Below are 18,383 nucleotides of genomic sequence, written 5' to 3'. Positions count from 1 at the left end.
ATGATGGATACTGGCAGTTTGATTGGATCTGGAATTACCTAGGACATACAGCCTTAGGTTTATAGTTGAGGGAGTTTCCAGGCTTGATAGAAAATGTATGACCAACCCTGAGTGTCGGAAGTATCATCTCATGTGTTGGGACTGTAGCCTGAATAATTCAGTAAGAGAAGCTAGCTAAGCACTAGTTTCCGATGCCACAGTGTAACCAGCTGCCGTCCACTGATTTCCTAGGGCCACAGTGTAACTAGCTGTCCTGCCCCACCCCCAGGACAGACCCCACTCTTCAACTGTAAGTGAAAACAAACTTTCCTCCCTTAAGTTTCTTGGTGTCATGTATTTGCTCTCAGTCATGAGACAACTAATTCAGAAAATCTCCTGGCATCTCAAATTGGGCCTTTCCCAAATCACTGCTTCCCACTCCACATCCAAAATGCCCTTCAATTCCCATTACACGACCAGTACTTTGTTGGTTCTCTAAAACAATAAATAAAATTATTTATGAGCACGTGTTATATCTGTGTGCAAGTACCTGTGGATGCCAGAAGGTAGTATTAGATACCTTGAAGTTGGAGTTACAGATGGTTGTCACCCAATGGGGATAAAGGAAACTGAAGAGTAGAAAGAGCTTTTTTTTTTTTCTTTTTCTTCTTTTCGGAGCTGGGGACCGAACCCAGGGCCTTGTGCTTGCTAGGCAAGGGCTCTACTACTGAGCTAAATCCCTAACCCCGTAGAAAGAGCTTTTAAGGGCTGAGCCACCTCTCCATCTTCTGAATCTCCTTTTGATATATTTTAAGTTTTTATGTATACAGATGTTCACCTATATGTTGATCTGTGTACCATTTGCATGCCATATGTTTGATAAGAAAAGAACATTTGAGCTTTTGTAACTGCAGTTTTGAAGTGTTTGAATTGTCCAGTGTGGATGCTGGGAAGCAAACCCAAGTAATCTGAGAACAGGAAGTTCTCTTAACCACTGAGACATCTCTCCAGCCCTGGAAGAGATCTTAAAGAGTCATTTTTCTTTGGAAGTATGGCCACTGATATATTGCTCAAGTTCCAGTGGACAGCCCCACACCCATGCACACTGGCTGTACCAACTGGAATTATTGAGTTACAAAAAGGGAATAGGACTGGAGAGACGGCTCAGCGGTTAAGAGCACTGGCTGCTCTTCCAGAGGTCCTGAGTTCAATTCCCAGCAACAACCTGGTGGCTTATGACCATCTATGAAGGGATCTTCTGGTGTGACTCCTACACTTAAAAAATACATAAATAAATAAACTTTGAGGGAGGGGCAGAATTGAACAGAGCAGAAGAGAAAGGGAAGAGTAGATAACAAAGTAGGGAGAGGGGTGTGCTGGTTATAGATGGGGGAATGGTAGGTAGACATTATTAAAATACATGCATGAAATTTCCAGGATCCCAGATGAGGCTCAGGAAAAATGTCTAGATTAGCTGTGTATCACAACCTATCCTACAAGTATTATTCCAGTCCCTGCTTCCAGAAAGCTTGGATCAGAGGCATACCCTATAGGGTCCTTTCTTGGAGAATTGAAGAAAAGGGTTCTAATTCTTTTCTGGTTATTAGCTGGTGTTTTCCTTTTCTATTACTGTGAAGAGACACCACCAGCAAGGCAACTTATAGAAGGATTTATTGGTGCTTGATTTATTGACCATGAGGTGGGGAACATGGCAGCAGGCAGGTCGGCATAGTGCTGGAGCCATATGTGAGAGCTTTACATCTTGAGACAAAAAACCACAAGGCTGAGAGCTGAGTTGGGAATATGGCGTGGGTTTCTGAAAGCCAAAGTCCACCCACTTAGTGACACACCTCCTTATCCTTCCTCAACAGTTCCTCCAACCAGGGACCAGGCATTCAAACATCGGAGCCTATGGGCCATTCTCATTCCAAACATTGGTATGTTGGTATGTTAGGGGAAGTCCATATTGACTCTCCAGAAACTACGTGAAACTGTATTTACATGCATTCTATAGCTAGAACTCCATTCATCAGAATTGCCAAGTGCCTTTACTATTTGAGCCATTTGCTAATCCTTATTTCATTTGGGAAAAAAAAAAAGCCTGCAACTTTTTCATTTATTTGAAAGTTATTATTTAGTTGTTTTTAAGGCTTTTCGAGACAGAATTTCTCTATGTGACAGCTCTGGCTGTCCTGGAGCTCTCTTTGTAGACTAAGTTGGCCTCTAACTCAGAGGTCCGCCTGCCCAACCCCTGCCCCCTCCCCCGATGCGCGCGCGCGTGCGCGCGCGCACACACACACACACACACACACACACACACACACACACACACACACACACTGAATACTGGGATTAAAGGGATACACTGCCATGCCCAGCAGGTTTTGGTCTTTTTGCTTTTTAAAATAAAGTCCCAGTCATCCTTCACTAGCCTGAAACTTCTAGCAATTCTCTGCCTCTGCCTTCCAAGGGCTGAAATTATGTGCCCCAACACCCAGTTATATTGGTTTCTTCAACAAAACCCATCCCTGTCATGGCTTCTTTTAATTCTGTAGCAAACCAGTACAAAACGTCTTCGTGGAGTGACTAGTTAAGAAATTTCCAGTTTTGGGCTGGAGAGATGGCTCAGCGGTTAAGAGCACCCGACTGCTCTTCCAGAGGTCCTGAGTTCAATTCCCAGCAACCACATGGTGGCTCACAACCATCTGTAAAGAGATCTGATGCCCTCTTCTGGTGTGTCTGAAGACAGCTACAGTGTACTTATATATAATAAAGAAATAAATCTTTAAAAAAAAAAAAAAGAAAGAAATTTCTAGTTTCTCTCTGCCTTCTCCTTGCCAGTATCTTTTTTTTTTTTTCAGAGCTGGGGACCGAACCCAGGGCCTTGCACTTGCCAGGCAAGTATTCTACCAATGAGCTAAATCCCCAACCCCTCCTTGCCAGTATCTTACAATAAGTATGAGACCCAGGCCCCTTGGCATTTAATAAAAACCAGTGGATATAAGTGAGGCAAATATGTTTATTTAAATCAGTTGTCAAATCACAATTTATCCAAAGGAACATAATGCAACATTGTTCTTAAAGAAGGGGCACAGATATAACACAGACAAACTCCAGTATCTATCAAAATACCATCTGTAAAGAACAGGACTCACTTCGATCTGCATATGAATTCGGTCCAGCATAGAAGAGTACAATCAAAAAAACGTACAACAGATTCCTTCTGCATTAGGAAACATCTCATGGCCTTAGGCACACTCATTTGTCCATATCATTAAGAGACAGGGCTTAATCTGACACAGAGGAGACTTCTTTCCAACCTGGACTGGATTAGCAAAAAGGGGGGAAAAAATCATGGTAATATTGGGACATCCTGGATGTTTCAAAATGGGGTTTTTATTTCTGAGCTCGCTGTGCATAGGAAAACAACCACTTTCAGAGGACTAGAAGCCCACAGATCTAAGCATCAGTAAACTTTAAAAAAGACTTGTCTCTTCTTGCCAGGAATGTTATCTGTTTGCTGCAGGTTACAGTTGAGGCTTGGAGCTTTTCAAAGCGTCGCTATGGCTGCACACCCGTTATATATTGCATAATACAAAAAGCATGTGCTTAAACGTTAGAAAAAAATATACAATAGGTACAGGAGGAGGACTACATAAAACATACATATAAATACATAAAGGAGGATGCTCCAGTTTGAGAAGTGGAACTAGGTATGGCAGACATTGGTTCCAGGTTGAGAACGCAGGACCTTAAATCCGAAATACACGGACGGCATCAAGGGGCAAATCAAAGGCAGTCTTGAAACGAGGAAATGTTAGCTGGCTCTAGCTCCCGATGAAGCCTCAGGATTGTCGGGGTGCTCTACTGGGTGGAAATCATTGGACGGCCCTGCTCTCTGGATCTCATGGGCTCTGAAATCTTGGTCTCAAGGTCCCAACAGCAGCATCTTGTTCTGTGACTTGTTTTCACATTCTGGTCTTACAGATGTACAATGAGCAACTGCAGAAGGAAGAGAGAGAAGACATAAAAATTCCCTTTCCTCTCTCATTTTAAGGACAATAGAATAACTGGCCAAGAGCATAGGAATGGGGGGCTACGGGAATGGGGAGCTATGGGACACTGGGATCTAACTGCATTAGAAGGAGGAAGGGGGTTGGCTAGACAGCTCAGCATGCACAAGCCTGGAGACCTCATTTCGATTCCCCCAAAAGCTGTTCTTTGACACTCTCACCCCAATACATATCACGCATCGGCACCCCACCCAACCCATATCATGCATGATGAACACATACAAGACAACCTTTTTTTTTTTTTTTTTTTCCGGAGCTGGGGACCAAACCCAGAGCCTTGCGCTCGCTAGGCAAGTGCTCTACCACTGAGCTAAATCCCCAACCCCAAGACAACCTTTTTTTAAGAGCCGAAAAGATGATGTAGTGGATCCTCCAAACTTAACACACGTGTGTGCACACACATGGTGGGGAGAAGGTAGTGGTGGGGGTCCTCATAGGCTGATAACTAAGTCATAGTGATGGCCTAGAATGTGCCCTGAATTCCAACTTCAGCACCACACACAGAAGAGGAATGCATCTTCTCAGAGCCACACATGGTGGCTCAAGACTATAATCTACTGACAGGGCAGGCTGAAGGTAGGAGCATTATCAGGTGTTCAAATCCAGCCTGGGCCACACCGTGCAACCCTGCCTCTAAAAATCAAACGGGAAAAGGCAGGCATGGCAGGATTATACATCTGTAGTCCCAGCACTTGAGAAATGATAGACCATTCTCATTCTCCTTAGCTACAAAGCAAGCTCAAAACTAGCCTGGGCTAAACAAAGCAAGCTCAAGGCCAGCCTGAGCTAAATAAAGCAAGCTCAAAGCCAGCCTGAGCTATAACAAAAAAAGACAGCATGTTCCATATTGTACTACACTGCTGCAAGACTAAGCCCAGCTTAGCCCCATAGTTCCACCCTGTCCCAGGTTCAGGTACAAAGTTAAAAAATGCTTATTAATGCTGCCAGGAGCAGGGGGTCCATGCCCTCCCCGCCCATAGCTATAAGCTAGTTTTGAAAAAAAAAAGTCTATTCCGTGTATGTGAGCATGCACATTAACAGAGGAGCTGGGAGACCACAAGATTGTTGGAGCCCCTAGAGCTGGAGTTACGGGTGGTTGTGAGCTGCCCAACTTGGGTATTGGGAATCGAACACTTCCCCCTAAAAGGGCAGTACATTCTTAACCACTAACTCACCTCTCCAGGCCCTAAACTAAATTGTTCAGCGTTTTGGCTGAGCTGGGGAATGGCCTTGAATCCCCGGGAGGGGAGGAAATGCAGAGGTCAGCCTGGCCTCATGGGTGAGCTCCAGGACAGCTAGCACTATAGTGAGACCCTGTCTCAAAACAGCAGCAGCAGCAGAAAATTAAGCCATTGTTTTCATTACATCAGCAAGACTAGGTATTCTGATGAGAAAAACAAAATCCAAACATCCACCCTAGCTCCGACTCTACGTAATTATTTCCAACTGGAGGCCGGTTCCCTATAAAATCAATTATCTGCCATGTAATCGTATAGATGGGGCAGGGAACAGGAGTGGAGGAGGGCGACCATCCAGAAGGAAGCTTACCTACCTAACATCTTAGGATTCTGCCAGGTCTCCCTTTGGCTCCTGCAGGTCCTCTTCTGCCTGGGCCTTGTTCTCTTTGACTGACTTGGTAGACATTTCTTCTTCCTGGACCTCAACTTTTGGGGCATCGCCCTCCTCGGTTAGCTTTGGTCCGTTGGTGTCTGGGGATTCTTTGGTTAGGTTTCCAGAGGCACTGGCCTCTGCCTGGGCTAAGCTTTGGAGCTGAGGGCCATCAGCAGCATGCTCCTTTTGATCTTTGGGTTGAGGAGGCAGCTTCTCAATGCTTACTTTGACACCGGCGCTTTCAACTGCAAGCGCGGCAAGCATTTCCGAGGCTGAGCCCATGCCTCCAGAACGGTCAGGACTTGCAAGTCCTCTCTGGGCTGCGGCACTGGGTGTTTCATCTTGGCAACTTTCATTTTTGTCCAGCATCTGTTGGGCTCCCTGGCTGTCAGCCTGCATTGCAGGAACCTGGGTCTGTGAATCATAAGCATGAGTTTCGGGGGCTGTTTCTGTACGTGCGAACTGGTCAACGGCTGTCTGAATGACGTTCAGCACAATCTTGTTGCTCTTACTCTCAAGTTCCAGGATCTCAGGTTCAGCCTTGAGGACTTTTTCGATTGCTGTACTCTCCTTGCCGTCAGCATCAGGACCAGCATCTGGCTTGTCCTCTTCCTCTGATCGCTCTCTCTGGGATGCGCTTATTTCTCCTTGTAGGTCAGGATGTAGGGTGCTTTCAGGAGCAGGAGTTACTATGATTGGGATGGATTCTGCCTGAGACTCAGGCCCCAGGGGTACCGTGTCCTCTGCATGCTGAAGAGTCCAGTGGCCACCCGTTGCAGAGGACTTCTCAGCTGGTAATAAGTGTGCACCTACACACTCTGGACTTTCACCTGTCTCTGAAATCACAACCGTTTCTATGACCTTTTCCACAGCTTCTGCTGTTTGAGTGACTGTTGTGTCCAGGCTTTGAACTTGAACCTCTATGCAACCTGCTTTGTCTTGGTCTGGGAGAGAAGGGCTTCCTCCAAGGCTTCCCAGTGCCTTCCCCCTCTCTGAGCTGGGCATGTCAAGTGTCAGGACTGGCTTCCCGTAGGTTCCTTCATGCTCAGGAGCGGCTGTTTCCTGCTCACCTTCTTCACTCACTTGCTCTGGCTTTGTCTCCCTTTTCTCCTTTTCAACGTCAGTTTCCATCTCTCCCTCCTCCAGGCTAAGACTCTGCACTTCAGTACTCTCCTTTTCCTGACACCCGGCCACTCCCATCACTTCACTGTCATATGTCACATCAGCAGCCTTTTGACTGTTGGGTCCAGAGTGTACAAACACCTCCTGTTCTTCTTTGACTTTTTCTCCATCCAACCAGTCAACCTCACCCTCTTGACCCACCTCAGTCTTTGCCAGAACGGGCACGGCTGCAGCAGCAAGCTCTTGCTGTGTAGGTTCAAGAACATCTCTTCCTGGTTCTTCCCCATGTTCTTCCTGGGCTGGAACATTATTAGGTAGTGTCGAAGGCTCCTCTTTCTGAGCAGTAGCCGCCTCTTCTTCTGTGACCTGTGACTGCCTGACAGCTGCAGTGGCTTTACTGTCCTGGCTGTCAATGGTTTCATCTTGCTGTGTCCCATCTGCAGTGTCTGAATCTGCTAAGGGAGTGCTTCCATTTGTCTCACTGTCTGTCAAGGTTTCGGATGACTCAGGGGCCACGGCCTGTTCCATCAGCTGCTGGAGCTTGATAACCTGGCACGTGGCGACATGGTCTACATCTGCTGTGACTTCAGGAACTTCAAGGCTCTCTGGAGTAGCCTGTCCAGTCTCAGAGCCCTGTGCAAGATGCTCAGCTCCAGCTTCCTGCACGGGTCCTTTCGGCATAACGTCCTTCTCTTTCTCCGAAGCCAGCACTTCGGAGTCCTCCTCTACCTCCTCAACCTTCTCCAGTGCTTTTGACCCCGTTCTCTGCACAGTCTGGGTTGCAGGCACCTGGGACTCCTCTTTCACCTTGTCTGCAACGGCTTGGAGGATGGCCTGCGTCTGGCGCTCCTCTTCTTCTGTATCTAGCACACCACCCTCTACCTCCTGAACTGGGGTGGCTTCCTCTGTGGTGTCTGGGGAGTCAGTCAGCTGGGAAACTGCGGACACCATGTCTGTGGTCTCTTCGGCCCCCGATGCTTCGGTAACTTCTTCAGTACGGAGAGCCTCTGAGGTCTCTGTGGCTGTCACAGCTTCTGAGGTGAAATCCACTTCACTGGTGACCATGTCGTCATGGGCATCTTTACCCTCTGGTAACGTCTGGGTGAGCACAGGAGTTTCTTCTGCAATGATGTCTTTTTCAGTGACCTCTTCAACAGGTGGCATGGCTTCTCCCGCTGTGTGTTCAAGAGGTTCTGTTACGGAAGCGGATATCCACGAAGGAGACCGCTCTTCGACACTGGTGACTGCCCTGGTCCCATCAATGACTGCGACACTCACAGTGTGGACCAGAGTCTTACTGAGCTCCTCGGACACGTACACAGCCCCCAGCAGCTGGGGCAGCTCCGCATTCCCCTGGGCTTCCATCTTCTCCCTCTCCACTGCATCATACTCAGACAGAGGCACGACGGCTGGGACATCAGGGTCGTCCTCATTTATCTCCACTGGCCCTGAGTCTTCCACAGTGGCTTGTTCTTGCTTCCCATCTGCCCTTTTCTTCCGCCGTCCGGGGATGAATTTCTTAATGGAAACCCAAGATTCTTCTCTACTCGGTTCGATCTCAGTGGACAACTGCTCTACACTAGAGTCTTCGGCTTTCTCTTCCAGTTTTGACTTGGATTTTTTTCTTGGAGTGACTAATCTTTTAAATGACTCCCAAGTGGAGACACCTTCCCCTTCGGAAGGGCTTCCCGCTGGCTCGGGTGAGGAACTTCCTTGCGCTTGGTCCTGCTCCTGGGTGCTGGCAGGAACAGCGTCTGTTCCGGCTTCTTTGTCTTTGCTGGCCTCCTCTGCTCTGTGACTGTCCCCTCCCAGTGTCCTTGGCCCTCCTTCATCATCTGAAGAGGATGCCTTCCTTGCTCTCTTCTTGGATGATCCGACACAAATCAGTGCTTCCCAAGACACTGAAGTATCCACCCTACGCTTTGGTTCCTCTGGCTTTTGTTCCTCACCAACAGTTTTGACTTCATCTTGCATTTCTGACACTGTGCTATCAGTGGAGGACAAGGTGGCGCTCTTGACCTTCTCCAGCTCTTCCTCCTTGTCACTCTCAGAAGGTCTTCGGACCCGTTTCTTGGGTGTCACCATCTTTTTGAAGGATGCCCAGGGAGTGATCCCTTCCCTCTTCTTCTCTCCATCGGAAGTAGTTCCTTCCTCAGCTTCCCCATCCTGGGGTGCTTCCAGCGGCCCTTTCTCCAGACACGTGGTCTCCTCAGGCTCCTCGGGGGACGACGCAGAGCTCTCTCCCTTCTGCTCATCAGCACTCTCTGGGGATTCGGTGTGAATGTGTTGGTATTCTCCAGGCTCTTCGTCTCCCCCACCTCCTCGTTTCCCCTTCTGCTTCTTCCCAGACAGCTTCTTTAAGCCTGAGCTACTGAAGAGTTTCTTCAAGGGACTTCCCTGTACCTTGATTCTTTCCTGAGAGGACAGCATCTCCACCTCACTGACAATGCCTTCTGGGTGTTTGGGCAGCGTCTTCTCTTCAGGACTTAGGTCTGTCAGTTGAGTGTGGTCTCCTCCAGAGACACACATCTCTCTGCTCTTCATCAGCTCCTCAGCAGGCTCAGCTTCCTGGGGGACCTCCTGGGGCTCAGCCAGTTTCTCAGGGGGCAAGGATTCTCCTGTTCCTTCTACCACCACGCCCCCTTCAGCCTCTCCTCCTCCTCCCTGCTCCTCCTCTGTCTTCTCCACGGTGCTCACGTGGACCTCTGCAACAACTTCTTGGTGGGCTTCCATCTTCTCATCAAACACTTCCGTTGCCAAAGGAGCACACTTCTCCTCTGACGATGCCTCCAGGTCACCAACCTGGTCTTCCAAAGGCAGCTCCACCTTCTCGTAGTCTGCTGACAACCTGGCCTGGTCTGTGTCTTCTGCCGGCTCCTGCTCCTCCGAGGCTGGCTCTGTCTTTTCCTTTTCTTCCTCGTCTACTTTTTCTGCCTCTTGCTCCTTTCTCTTCTCGGCAGTTTCCAGATCATCCTCTTTTGATTTCTTGAAGCTGGTCTTCTTGCGCCAGCCGGCCCAACCGTGAGTGAAGAACTTCTTGAAGGAAGATGTTGTCTCACTGCTGACTGGGCTGCTCGGGGATTCTGGGGACTTGGTGGGCTCTTTCTCTTGTTTTTCTTCTCCTTCATCTTTGGCTTCTTCCTCAGCCGCTTGATCAGATTCGGCTTGAAGGGGGATTTCTGTGCTGCTCTGTTCTTGCTTCAGGGTGCCTTCTTGCTTCTCTGTGGATTGCTTCAGCTCACTTTCTTTGGATGCTGACTCTCCGACGGCAGTCTCCACACTGGGCTCCTGGTGGTCTCCAGCTCCGACAGAGGCTTCTGCCCCTTCGCCTTCATCCTTCTTGACAGTGAGTAGTTGGACAGTATCTGACTTTTCATTTTTATCCTTCTTCACCGTGAATTTAAAACCAACAAATTTAAATACTTTCTTGAAGCCAACATCATTAGCCTGGGACTCAGCAGGCTGTACCATTTCTTCCACATTGCTTTCTGAAGCAGGGATCTGTTCAATTATTTCTGATGTCTCCTCCTGCCCATCCTTTGTGATATCTTCAACAGCTGTGGAGTTGGCCGCCATTTCTTCAACTCGGTCTTTTTCTCTCACATCTTCTGACTCTCGCTGTCCAACTATTAACAAGGGGAAAGGGGAAGGGAAAAATTACTGAGTTCAGCAAGTGTGTCTCTGTCATTAATAGTAAGGTAAGGTTGACTGTATAGGTATCTGTAAGTGTTTCATGGATTGGGCCATGGCTACTCTTTTCAAAGAACCATCTAAGACCTCAAGTCAAAGGTGCTACACACTTGGCCTTTTACCTTCCCTTGGTTATCAAGAAATTAGTTACATGGACTGGAGGGTGGCTCAGTGTTTAACAGCACATGCTGTTTCTGTGGAGGACCTGGATGCTCAATTCCAAACATCTACATGGTGGCTGGATCCAGCATCCTCTTCTGGCTTCTGTGGGCACTGAACGCACATGGTACACAGTTGTATAAGCAAATCTTATACAAGGAAAAATAAATCTTAAAATAAAAAACCCTCATGAATACATGAGCAGAGAGTTACAAAACCAAAACCCAGTAAATGAGGAACACTAGTTAAAAAACAGAATCAGGATTAAAGTCACGTGACTTTAACCCCAGCACTTAGATACTCATAGGTATCTGTTGCTTCTGCCTTCAGAGTTCACTGCCAGCTTGGCAGGGAGACTGAATTTCAGGACAGCTAGGAGGCTACACAGTGAGACACATCTCCAAATAAAATACAACCAGTGAGACAGTGTGTGTGTGTGTGTGTGTGTGTGTGTGTGTGTGTGTGTGTGTGTATAGTGTACATGTCTGTGTGTCTGTGTGTCTGTGCAGGATGACATTGAGGTCTTCCTCGGTCGTTCATTTATTTATATTCATTTCTTTACTTTCTGTTGGGGGTGGGGGTGTATCCTGCCACAAAGCACATTTGGAGAGCAGAAGACACAGTCTGGGGGGGGAGCTAGTTCTCTGCTCCTGCTGTTCTTGGAATCATTTCTTCATGCATGGCAGAAAGCACCTTTGTCTGCTGAGATCTTATGGTCTCTCAGTGAACCCAGCTGGAGACAACCAATTCAGCCATATTAGATGGCTAGCGGATCCCAGGGGGTCCCTCTTCCTATTTCTCCAGTCTTTTTCTGTGGTGGGTGTTGGGAGTCAAACTCAGGCCTTTGTGTTGGCACTAGACATCAGCCTCAAGAAATAAAACTTTTAAAAGATTTATTTATTGGGGTTGGGGATTTAGCTCAGTGGTAGAGCACTTGCCTAGCGAGCGCAAGGCCCTGGGTTCGGTCCGGGGAAAAAAAAAAGACCCTGCCTCAAAAGATTTATTTATTTTATTCGAGTACACTGCTACTCTCGTCAGACACACCAGAAGAGGGCATCAGATCCCATTACAGATGGTTGTGAGCCACCATGTGGTTGCTGGGAATTGAACTCAGGACCTCTGGAAGAGCAGGCAGTGCTCTTAACCATCTCTCCAGCCCCAAGAAACAATATTTACAGAGAAAAAAAGTTAATAAACAGATAAAACTTCTAGTGTGATCTGCCAAGTCACTTTCTTTAGTTATTTAATTAGTTCATAGACAGACGTCACTTAGCCCAGGCTAGCCTCAAATTTACTATATAGCCAAGAATGATACTACTGACCTTCTGCCTTCCAGCCTCTACCTCCCAAGTGCTGGGATTGCAAGCAAATGCCACCATGTGTCAGAAGTAATGTGGCTAGAAAGATGGCAGAGAGGTTCAGTTCCTAGAACCCACATGGTGGCTCACAACCATCTGTGACCCTAGCTGCAGGAGGTCCGACAGCCTCGGGCTCCTGTCACACACACACACACACACACACACACACACACACACACACACACACACACACATACATACATACATATGCGTGCAGGCAAATCGTTCACATAAAAACCAAAAAAAAAAAAAAAAAAAAAAGCAAACAACGACAACAAAATAATCTTGGAGGTATATCACTGTGCTGGCTAATTTTTCGATCAACTTGACACAATCTATATTCATTGAGAGAAGGGAACCTCAAATAGGAAAATGCCTCCTTAAGATCCAGCTGTAGGACAATTTTTTTCTTTGACAGGGTTTCTCTGTGTAATACCCCTGACTGTCCCAGACTCACTTGGTAGACCAGGCTGGCTTCAAACTAAGAGATCTGCCTGTCTCTGCCTCCCAAGTGCTGGGATTAAAGGCGTGTGTAGCACCTTGCCCTGCTAGACATTTTCTTAATTACTGATTAATGGGGAGGGCCCAGCTCACTGTGGGTTGGGCCATCCCTCAGCTAGTGGTCCTGGGTTCTGTAAGGAAACAGGTTGAACAAGCCATGAGGAGAAAGCCAATTAGCAGCTACCCTCCATAGTGTCTGTATCAGCTTCTGCCTCCCAACCCCCATTCCTGCCCTGTGTGAGTTCCTGTCCTGACTTCCTTTGGTGATGAACAGTGATGTGGAAGTGTAAGCTGAATAAACCCTTTCCTCCCCAACTTGCTTTTGGTCATGATGTTTCATCAAAGCACTAGAAACACCAACTAAGTCAATCACAGAATAAATATGCATTATAAAATATATAAATATTACAAGGTTAAGTTAGGCTGGGAGTGCAGCTCTGTGATAGAACAATTTCCTAGCATGCTCCAGGCTCTAAATTTGAGTTCCAAACGAAATGAAAAGGTCTGGGAAGTCAGGAGGTTTGTTACTTAGAGAACTGGGGCAGGAAGGACTGCAAGCTTGAGGGCCATCCTGGGCAAAGTGGTCATCTCAAAAATAAAAATAAAGCCAAACATGGTGATCTGTGTCTTTAATCCTAGAGCATTTGAGAGGCAGGAGGTAGACTTCTTAAGCTCCAGGATGACATAATATGCCTCAAATAAATAATCTGTCTCAAATAAATTAAAAAAAAATACAGTGGTAGGAATAGATAGTCAAAGATCAAAAGTTACTAAAGTCATGGGGCTGGAGAGATGGCTCAGCAGTTAAGAGTACTGACTGCTCTTCCAGAGGTCCTGAGTTCAATTCCAGCAACCACATGGTGGCTCACAACCATCTGTTATGGGATCTGATGCCCTCTTCTGATGTGTCAGCTACAGTGTACTCATTTACATAAAATAAATCTTTTTTTAAAAAGCTGTTAAAGTCGCTGAGTGAAAAGTTGTCAGGAGGCATAAAGTTTCAGAGTGTCGAAGTCTGCCACCTAGCATAGCTGTAGCCATTTTGTTTCATGTCTGCCAGTCACTGATGCAGAAAAAGAACTTGCAGGGTCATACTGACCACATGCCCTGTTATGGTCTATATGTTATAAGGTTTGTTAATCTTAAGAAATTCCACAGCCATAAGCTTCACTTAGGACCCATCAAATTAAAGGTCAATATGAACTGACGTCTAAAATGGCTTGGAAGGGCAGACCACCGGGCAGCACTCCCAGCACCTGCATGAGCTCATGGTAGTTTTTTGTGGTTTTAGCCTTTATAAGCTGAATTCTGAACTACAGCCCTGATCCATCAGTCTTGGGGTGTGCGTTCTGACTGAGATAAGTGTTCTTGTGCTTTGTGGGGTGACTCCTGGACCCAACAGTCAACACACAGGTGACAATTTCAAAAGAAGTCCCTTTACAATGGGGACATCCAACAGGTGCCACCACAACCAAGTGACCAGGCCTGACATCCTGTGGGAGTCACCGAAAAGCATGTCTGTTAGATTCCCAGTGCATGGAATCCAGTTGTTGAGAAAATGACCGGCCAAAGGCACAGCATCAAACAACCTGGCCCACCCAGTCAATGCCACAAAAAGCCAAGGTCAAGTAGGAAGGATCGCTTGCAAGAAACTTAACAGGGCTGAAGAGGAGGGAGAAACAACACAGTGGGCTATCGATACTTGTGATTTTCCATTTAAGTTGGTATTTAAAAAAATAAATTTAAATTAAAAAAATGATTGGGTGGGAGCTGGACAGATTGGTCAAGACTGCTCTTCCAGAGGTCCTGAGTTCAATTCCCAGCAACCACAATGGTGGCTCACAACCATCTGTAATGGGATCCAGTGCCCTCTACTGATGTGTCTGAAGACAGCGACAGTGTAGTCACATATATAAAATAAATAATAAATCTTTTTAAAAAATGATTAATTAGATGTAATGAAGCTGAAGGGGCACAGGGGAATCACAGTAACTAGGAAAATTAGAGACATAACCAGGCCGCTCCTCCGGCCCTGATTCACATGATTCCCATTCATGGGAAACACTACCACGGAAAGCATATTTGCTGGTAGGGAGTGTTTGTGAGAATGATTTAAGATTAGGTGAGGTTTATTTCTGTAAAATAAGGAAGTGCACGCTTAGAAAGACCAACAAATAACTTTATTTAGGCCTAAATCCTGTCCCTTCTTTCACAAATTATCATCATAGGGAAGGATTGGGTATGTGATTTTTTTTTTTTTTTTTTTGGTTCTTTTTTTCGGAGCTGGGGACCGAACCCAGGGCCTTGCGCTTCCTAGGTAAGCACTCTACCACTGAGCTAAATCAGCCCCGGGTATGTGATATATTTGAATCTGTTTTGCTAGTCTGGGTCCAAATTTCATGTGCTTCCAAAGAAGCACACACAGTATGTACTTCTTTATGTAATAGATTAAAAAGGTCCATTAAAACTGGCAGAAACGGGGCTGGAGAGATGGCTCAGCAGTTAAGAGCACTAACTGCTTTACCAGAGATCCTGAGTTCAATTCCCAGCAACTACATGGTGTCTGTAACGTGATCTGATGTGCGCTTCTGATGTGTCTGAAGATTCTTTAACAAACAAACAAACAAAACAGCAGAAAGTTTGGTTGCAGGCAAGGGTAGGTAGATTAGGCAGTGCCAGCCTGGTGTACACACAACAAGGAGGATACTGAGAAACTCCTATAATGCTATCATCTCTAACAAACTGGAGAGATCCACTCAGTATAAGGGGACAGTAGTTAATACATGCACATTTCAAAACTGCTAACATAAACTTTTTGTGGTGTCCCTACAATTAAATAACAGGGTCACATAATAGCTATGCTAATTACTTTGAATGAATATATAATCTTTTTTTTTTTCTGAGTGGAAAGGTTTAATGAGAAAAGTAGGAGAGGGAAGAAGTAAAGGAGGGGCCATGGGCATGTGGAGGGAAGGGGGGATGGGAAGAGAAGGGACCAAGGGGAAGAGAAGAGTAAGAGAGAGGAGTAAGAGAGAAGATATAATCTGTACGTAGGGCCATGATTTTTGACTTCTTAGCCTCCAGAACCATGTGCCATTTCTGTTTACCACTTAAAACATGGAAAAAAAGGAAGGGGACAAAAAAAATGTGGCTTGATGAAAACAGCACTTACACTCCAGAAAATACACACAATTATTTTTTCTCTATTTAGGATCTAAGGTTAGCCAAGAGTCAGAGGCAGGCAGATCTCTGGGTTCAAGGAGGGAGTTCTAGGATAGCCAGGGCTACACAGAGGAATTCTGGCTTGAAACAAAGAAACAATTACTGCCGCCACCGCCACCACTACCCCCCCCCAAAATGAAAGATAAAAGAACTTGAACATTTTTTATAAAGCAAAAGGACCATTGCATTAAGCACTGAGGCAAATATTCAAAGAGAAAATAAATTCTGAATGCAGATGGGAATGTCAGTTTGTGTAGCCACAGGGAAGTTGGGCATAACCCAACTTCAGTACTTTTAAGTATGGACCCCGGAACTCTAGTCGGGCCGCAGGCAGACACCTCCACAGCTGTGTTTACTTCTGCGCTGCTCACAATAGCCAGGGCAGAAACCAGCAAAGAAAATGACAGCACCAACCCGTGCAGGGAAATAGCATGACGAAACTGGTTGCTGTCTGCTAACCTAAACAATAACTTAAAAATGATGTCATTGATTTTAAAAGTAGCTGAAGTCGGGAAACCGACTTAAGCTTTCACCTGGTCCTATTAAAAGTCAACACTAGGGGGTGCTCCTGGCTGGACCTCAAGATTTCCTTATGCACATTTCTATAAACTGTCTTTTCTTTGTCTTGTTTGATTTATTCTGAGACAAAGTTTCATATATCCCAGGCTGGCCTCCCGTTGGAGATATGAGGATGACCTTGAACTTCTGACTAAGGTTACAGAAATATACTGCTAAGCCAGTTTATGCAATCGGGAGGAGTGAATCCTGAGGTAGGCAAGTCCTAATGTTCAAAAATACTCTAATGCAACCAGAGATCTGACCTCTTATTTATTTCTACATGCACATGCATCGATGTTTTACCTGCATGTATGTCTGTATCTGGGTGTTGGAGCCTCTGGAATTGGGAGTTATATAGACACTTGTGAGCTGCCGTGTGTGCTGGGAATTGGACCCAAGTCCCCCAGAAGAGCAACTAATGTTGTTAACTGTTGAGACATCTCTCCAGACCCCCAAATAAACCTTTTAATATTGTTTGAGACCAGGCTGCTCTTAAACTCAGAGATCTGCCTGTCTCTGCTTTCTGAGTATTGAGATTAAAGGTGTGCACCATCACCACATGGTGGAAAACAAATTAAACAAACAAAAACCCAACCTATTTTATTTTTACGTGTACGTTCTGCCTGCATATTATGAACATATGTGCACCACTCTCAAGAGGTCAGGAGGAGGAGAGACATTTATGAGCCACAAGGTGGGTATGGGGAACCAAACACAGGCCGCCTTCCTCAAGAACAACTGTTTTTAATCATTGGCTTCACCTCTCCAGCCCCATCCTCTTCCCTTTAAATTCTACACTAGGATGCTTAGAGTTGAGCTAAAAGACACAAAACAAATAAATAGGTACCAGCCAACTAGAAGGATAAAACAGATTCTTTACAGATAAGGATGGCTACAATACTCAGGTGACTATATACTTTTTAAAAAATGTTTGGGGTGGGGGTTGGGGATGCTGAAGAGATGGCTCAGTAGTTGAGTACTGGCTGCTCTTGCAGAGGACACAGGTTCAACACCCACATGGCAGCTCACAGCTGTCTAACTATGGTTCTGACACCCTATCACCAATGCACATACAAAATATAAACAAACAAACAAATGCTTGGGTAGTCTTAGCTGCCCTACTAGTCTACAGTATCCTGTAGTAAATTGTAAGTAAATTTCTTGTTACTTATTTAAAGAACAATCTTCCAGATGCAATCCCAGCTTATGAACTGGCATCTTTTCCCATTTGCCCATAGGGTTAGACGCTCACAGTTTTATTGGCCTCTTCTTGACTCAACCCCCAACCCCCATCTGTACGGAACTTACGGGGAAGTTCATTTCCAAAAATTCGGCTTCTACTGCATAGCCAAGCTATCAAACATCTGATGGCCCAGGCCTTGAGCTTAGCCTTCGAAACTACCAAGCCTGGTGGCCAAGGCCGTTTAAATCAGGTTCCAACAGGATACAGAAATGTCCTCGCGCCCTTCTGCGGCGCACACGCGCGACTGCAAAGCCTGCATCGTGCGCTTGAACCCACAATGGATACCTGGATTCTTTTTCTTGGCCACGCGCTAGACACACTGTGAGGAGTTCAGCCCACACAGAGAGACACGGTCCACCTCCCTCTATGCTCCAAGGTTGCTTTCCAGACTGGGGAGGGTGTACAAAGACCTTTCCAGTTTTGGATCATTTTCTGGCTCCCTTCCGCCAGCCACCTCTGTTCTTTTTCCAAGCTACGTTCAGGAGGCTGCGCCATGTGTCTGGTAAGAAGTGATATCCATTCTTGGGCTAGCCTGTGTATTGCCCCTGTGTTAAAATCTATTATGCTTCCCACAACTGGAGCGGGGACAGGAGGGGGATGAGGGGGTTGTCCCTGAATCTGTTGCCTGCCTGTGGATTCTGTTCCAACTGAGCTGCCCTGTCTTGCCTCAGTGGGAGAGGATGCGCCTAGTCCAGCAGAGACTTGATGTGCCAGGGGATACCCAGGGGGTCCTCCCCCTTCTCAGAGGAAAAGCGGAAGGAGTGGGCTGTCTGAGGGGGGTACCAAGGAGAGGGGACTGCTTAGATTGGGATGTAAGGTCAATAAATAAATGGAAAAGACTCTATTGCGCTCATCTCCGTGTTAGAT

At 46.3% G+C, this 18,383-nt stretch overlaps 1 protein-coding gene across 4 annotated transcripts in view; it reads right to left on the bottom strand.

The window, feature by feature from the left end:
* Window positions 1–2,980: 2,980 nt before the first annotated feature.
* Akap12 (A-kinase anchoring protein 12) overlaps window positions 2,981–18,383 on the bottom strand; it is an 89,731-nt gene continuing 74,328 nt past the window's right edge. For 3 of the 4 annotated variants that reach the window (NM_057103.2, NM_001033653.1, XM_006227847.5), the window contains 2 exons: window positions 5,605–10,411; window positions 2,981–3,981 (listed from right to left, as the gene is read on the bottom strand). In NM_057103.2, coding sequence (NP_476444.2) covers window positions 5,613–10,411 — 4,799 coding nt within the window. In that variant the 3' untranslated portion in view covers window positions 2,981–3,981; window positions 5,605–5,612. Of the gene's footprint in view, window positions 3,982–5,604; window positions 10,412–17,581; window positions 17,718–18,383 lie in introns of those variants that run through there. The other variant, XM_006227848.5, reaches the window with a different exon arrangement.

Source organism: Rattus norvegicus, chromosome 1 (assembly GCF_036323735.1).
Source record: "Rattus norvegicus strain BN/NHsdMcwi chromosome 1, GRCr8, whole genome shotgun sequence".
Classification (NCBI taxonomy): Eukaryota; Metazoa; Chordata; class Mammalia; order Rodentia; family Muridae; genus Rattus; species Rattus norvegicus.
This window is presented reverse-complemented; position numbering and strand designations above follow the sequence as displayed.